Source organism: Salvelinus namaycush, unplaced genomic scaffold (assembly GCF_016432855.1).
Source record: "Salvelinus namaycush isolate Seneca unplaced genomic scaffold, SaNama_1.0 Scaffold896, whole genome shotgun sequence".
In the NCBI taxonomy this organism is placed as follows: domain Eukaryota; kingdom Metazoa; phylum Chordata; class Actinopteri; order Salmoniformes; family Salmonidae; genus Salvelinus; species Salvelinus namaycush.
This window is the reverse complement of record NW_024061637.1, coordinates 30,817-36,726: the sequence shown is the minus strand read 5'-3', so window position 1 is coordinate 36,726 and position 5,910 is coordinate 30,817. Positions and strand designations below refer to the sequence as shown.

At 46.3% G+C, this 5,910-nt stretch overlaps 1 protein-coding gene across 1 annotated transcript; it reads left to right on the top strand.

Annotated features, from left to right (window-relative positions):
- The first annotated feature begins 2,617 nt into the window (after positions 1–2,617).
- LOC120043305 lies at positions 2,618–4,970 on the top strand. The gene is made up of 3 exons (XM_038987926.1): positions 2,618–4,504; positions 4,649–4,724; positions 4,855–4,970. The coding sequence occupies exons 1-3, from the start codon at positions 2,705–2,707 to the stop codon at positions 4,968–4,970; spliced, it is 1,992 nt and encodes a 663-aa protein (XP_038843854.1). The 5' UTR covers positions 2,618–2,704.
- Positions 4,971–5,910: the final 940 nt, after the last annotated feature.

The following is a 5,910-nucleotide window of genomic DNA, read 5'->3' as shown; positions in this document are numbered from 1 at the left end:
CACCATCTGCTAAACCACCATCTGCTAAACTACCATCTGCTAAACCACAATCTGCTAAATTACAATCTGCTAAACCACCACCTGCTAAACTACAATCTGCTAAACCACCACCTGCTAAACTACAATCTGCTAAACCACCACCTGCTAAACTACGATCTGCTAAACCACCACCTGCTAAACTACAATCTGCAAAACCACAATCTGCTAAACCACCACCTGCTAAACCACCACCTGCTAAACCACGATCTGCTAAACTACCATCTGCTAAACCACAATCTGCTAAATTACCAATCTGCTCAACCACCACCTGCTAAACCACCATCTGATAAACCGTCACCTGCTAAACTACAATCTGCAAAACCACAATCTGATAAACCACCACCTGCTAAACCACCATCTGCTAAACTACCATCTGCTAAACCACAATCTGCTAAATTACAATCTGCTATACCACCACCTGCTAAATTACAATCTGCTAAACCACCTACTGCCACTGACTACTCTGGAACCTTATCTGCTGTGGTAGGTCGTGGGCATGTCATCCCTGTCAAACTGACCTTGGCCCCTTTCTCCTCCTTACTCTCCAGCAAAGAGACCAACACCAACCTCCCCTCCAGCAGCCGCCCCTCCTCGTGCTCTATCAAGCTTTTAGACAGTAGGAGTGACATTCCTTGCTCGCTGGCTGTGAGCTCTATTTCAACTGTTCCTGGACATGACTCTAGCAGCAGCCCTGTGCGGGAGAATCAATTTTCTACTGAGGTCTCGTCGATCTGCCTCAGCCAAGATAGAAATGGCCAAGGAGGGAGTGTGACACCTCCAGCCCCTTTGGATTTTTCCCTCCCCTCCATTGAGCGGGCTGGCGAGCTTGTATGTTCCGTCATCTCCAAGTCTTTAGCAATTGTGGAGGCGCGGTCAAGTGTGAATGGTGAGAAGGGCTCTCCGTCTCCCACCACAGTCTCCCATTCTCCTACAAGGGTGTTTGTCAGCCACTTAAGGAGTAGCCCACTAGGTGAGGACCTTGTAGATTCAACACTTGCGGATGTTATCTCTGTCCTGAAAATGGAGGGAATTCTTTCCTCCTCTCCGACTTTGGAGGAGGAGCTGCTTGATCTCTCCTCCAGTTGTTCTTCATCATCCAGCGAAACACTGCAATGTGTGTCTGTTGGCCCTCTTGGCGGTGGGTCGGAGACGTCCTTCAAACTTCTTGGGGGTCGTACTCTGAGTATCGCCACCCCAACGGCCCATGTTATCACAGAGGACTTAGAAGTCTACAGTGATGAGATCATTGACGAAATCCTTATTATAATGAGGACCCAAAAAGATGATGACAGTGGAAGTGACGTCTCTGGTGCATCAACACCATGCAGCACACCAGCACCACAGAGCCAGGTCCTCTTCTGCACTGAGGGGAGTGCTTCCCCATGACAGGAGGATACTCAGCACAACACTGCTTGGAATCCAGAACACACTAGACAGTGAGAACCTCTCAGGAGAGTGCTCCATCTCACCACAGGACAATGCCAGAGTCCTGGAGATGATAAAGTTGCTGCAGAGGCGCCTTGATGGGACACCCTCAGAGTCCTCCATCCATATCACAGATGTGGCTTCACCCTTGGGCTTTCCTCTCCCTGTATCTCTCCATGCTGTTCAGTCGTGTGTATTTGCCACTGACAAAGACCTGAAGGCAGAAAGAGTGAAGGGAGTCTTTGAAAGCCTGAGATCCCAGTTTATGAGCTACTCCATCAAGCCTGTGAGTAACATCATTACCAGGGCAACAACAAAGATGGCTGCCTCCAATCAGGTTAGTTTAGAGACACTCCAGGCAGCATCAGCAAAATCATCTGCTGTGGCTCAGAACCTTATTAGTTCGGTTTTATTTCAAGTTGCCAAGGTGTCCTGCTCTGATGACTTAGAGGGTCTGGGTGATCATCTCAGATGCCCCTCAACTTTGACCAGAGTTCTGACACCTTTGACCTCCGAGAAAGCTACACTGACACCTGCTGTTCTGAAGATCAGAAGGGAGATGTGTAAGGAAGTGGCCACCGAACTCCAGAGTTTCTTGATCAAGGAATCCCTTACTGGCACCCAGACACCATCCAATGGACATGCTTGCACTTCTGGTTCTGCCCCAAGGGAAGCTGTGCGGGACATCCTGAGGAAAACCAAAGAGGAGGCTTCCAACAAAAGCCTGAATAATATTTTCTCTGTTAATTTGGATGAGCGGCTCACAGACTCCATTGCAGATGCCTTATATCCAAAGCTGCATGACACATTGGAGTCCAAGAGAGAGCTGCAGGCTTCTTATTACAGCTCCCAGATCAGCTGCAGCCTCAGCCCCTTCGAAGTTGAGAGCAGCCTAGAGCTCCAGGAGTTCACTGACCCACTATCTGAGTCAGTATTGTGTCTCCTGGATAGGACATTTGGAGATAAAGCTCAGAACTTAAAGACAGGCGGGGGTGTTTTACAATATGTCACAGACCCAACCTATAAGAAGCTTTTGATTGGACCCCACACCAACGACGTCAATGTGGTTGTGCACACGATTGCAGTAGAGGAGTTGCCTGTTGAGGGTTGAATTGCGCAAAGTGAGGCCATTCATGGCCTTCACAAGAGGCAAGAGTTACCTTCCAGTGGCAGAGGGAATGAGACTCCGAGCCCTACTAATTGCCTACTGGAGGGTGTAGTGGGCAAACTGGTACGGAAGATGCTATTTCAGGGCCTTGACATCCCTGAGGTACCCATGAACGACAGCCGCTCTGAGAGCTTTAAGCTACAGTATGAACTGGTTGCGAAGCTTTGTCCTCTGATGGTAAGGACAATCATGGCTACAACCATAGCCAATCAACCACCTACTATTCAAGAAGCAGTGATGTCTTCCGAGAACATCCATGTGAAAGAGCTGTGTGAGGCAGGTATCAAACCTCTCAAAGAGAACCATGTACCCGATGACTCTGAGACAAACATCATGGTCAGAAGGGCTTTGAGTGAAATTGAATCCTGTATGATTGAGAACTCCGACAAGGACTCTCCCAGTCTACATTCCACACCAGAGGTGGTTGTAGACCTGATCACCAAGCTGCTTCATGGGTATGAGCTTGACTCAGAGGACTTTGCATCACCTGTGTCATCCCCAACCACCACTCTCTCTGATGTGGCAATGGACATGGTGGTTTCTGTCCTTCGGGACATGTCCGATTCCCCAGACGTTACCTCAGCATTGGAAATGACCAAGGATCTCAAGACGCCGTACTCCCGCCCCTCAAGTGCAAGGATTGTAAGTGCCCTCTGCAGAGAGCTGGAGGAGCACATGGGCTCTCCTGATGCTCTGAGGCGAGCTTTGAGCCGCGGCAGCGGGGAGATGACAACAGCCATTGCGAGTGCAGTCACCAGGGAAGTCAACCGTCTGGGTTCAATCGTACCCAAAGTCTCTGTCCGGCCGCTCTCCTCAGACATCTGCCTAAGGACAGACCAGGACAAGGTCATGGTTAAGAGCCGATGTGGCTCGGCTGAGGTGAAGGCATCCCAACCGGTGTATATTATTGTTCACGTAGAGGCGGTGATGGATATCATTGTCCGGCTGCGGTCTCTGATTGTTCCTCGGACCCAGGATAAACTGGCCAGCTGGACCCTAGTTGAGGATGTGACCAACAAGCTGTCCAGTGCTCTGTGGGTGAGGGTGACTAACAGGTGGAGGGAAGCAAATGTCTGCCTGAAGGCAACAGACATCTTTCAGCTGGTGCTGTCTGTGCATAGAAAGTTGATGCAACGCTATGGCACAGAGGAAGCCCTACAGAAGATACTGTGCCACAAGGCACCCAAGCTGCACAAGGACATTGTCTGTCTTGTCACGAACGCAATTATGGATGCACCATCCAAACTTCAAGGCACCAAAACTCTGGAATCTACACTCAACTTGAAAGAATTGACAGCCTTGTTTAATGAAATGACAACCCGTCAATCTTTGAATAAGAAAGCTGAGCAGAGCAGCATCAAGACTGAGATTGAACAGCCGGAGTGGTCCACTGTGAAACAAGTGACATCCGGTTCCAGCAGCTTCATTAGGGAGCTTATATTAGAAGAAGTCCTGATGAAGCTTGTCAAGAAGATATGCCGTATGCCAAAAAGGACCAACAAACATCAGCGCATCCAGATCAGTGATCTGGTGACTGAGCTGATCCGATTGTTCGATGATGAGGTGGCCAAATATCTGATTGAGGAAATGGGAAGCCAGCAAAAAAGTTTCAATTCTAAGATGACATCGAAGCTGGCAGATGCCATCTACACTGACCTTGGGAAGGTCAAGCGTTTGAAACGCTCCTTGAAAATTGACGATTTATTTGAGGATCAGGAGATGCTTTCCATTGTCTCTGTCATTGTTTGCCACAAGCTACTGGCCATCTTGAAACCCTCAGTGCCCAGCGAGACCTCAGACCTTGAAGACTCATGCAGTGATGATGTGGAGGATGCGGAATCTGAGGGGGTGCATTATGCCACCGGCAGAAAGGTAAGACAAGCTCAGATTACTCTTGAATGGTCATTGGTTGTGCTTTTTGATATCGGCACCAGTAAATATAGTTGTATAATTATAGGAATATGTAAAGGAAGTGAAATTGATGTTTAATTGTGCATCCTTGAATTCTGATCACAGTCCAAGATGAGCATTGTCCTTAAAGACACTACAGACCAGCCAGAGATGTACATTGCTGTGGATTCTCCACCTATGAGTGAGTATTCCTGGGGGGAAATGTTCTTATGGGACAATTATATATAAAGAAGTATAAAGAAGTAATAAATGATTGTTTTATCAGATAATTGTCCATCTGAAATTCTTACATATTTTCATCTTCTTGCCAGTTAAATTATCCAAGATGAGGAAAGGCATCCGGGGCTTCTTCTGGGGAGTCCAGAAGGCCTGGAAACGCTTGGTCACCTGCAAGTCCTCTGGGTCCTCTGATGGGTACCCTGGATGACGTGCAGCCCATGTCAGTTGCTTTTGCCAGGCTACATCTGAGGAGGACACCAGAACTGGCCTCAATACAACATTTTTATTTTTGTTGTTCATTTCTGTTTTCATTTTGAGTCCCCTAATGCTGCTATATTTGAACCAGGCTGTCAGTGGACTAGCTTACCATTAGTTTATACTCCTTAAGGAAGATCCACTATAGGCTACTTAACACCAAAATTCCATCTGGGTCTTTTGATCCCTTATTAGCTCCCACTCCTGTAACTAGGAATGTGAGCTTCTAAATGTCATTCAGACATCTATAGCTTCTCCTGTGATTAGGAAGATAAGATAAGAAGCCCAACCAATTGACTAGATGTGCTGTACATCTGATGCCCTCTCCCTATTGTAATCATTGATCCAGGTCCATTGCAGCCTCTACATTTGATGTAGATATTTAGCCTAAATTAAAAAATGACAAGGAGGGTAGGCCGACAGCAGCTTCTACTCTTCCGATTAGGAAAGTGGTGCTAAACTTTTTGGGCTTTGAGGAACTATGTATTTTATTTTTCAATCACTTACATACTTTTTAATGGTTGTTTTAATAAACCATTTGTATTGCAGATTTTGATTAATATTGTATCTTTTATAATTTTTCATTTTAATTTAGGTACTAATTTGATGACATGTGACTAAAGTGTAGTTTATACCCTACATACATACACAAGAAATAACTTCAAGCAGCTACACAAAAAACACTCTACACAAGAACGCAGGATCAGCATTTTGTGGAGCGTTCTTGTGTTGCACACGAAGGGTATGAACTAGGCTTAGTCATTTTATGACTTCTATAAGGGTATATAATGGTATCCATAGTGCAGTATTAAGATATTCATTATGGAGCTTTATATTATAGTAGAAATAATGTAAATGAATAAAAGTGAATTGATGTATGTCAACTTGATGGT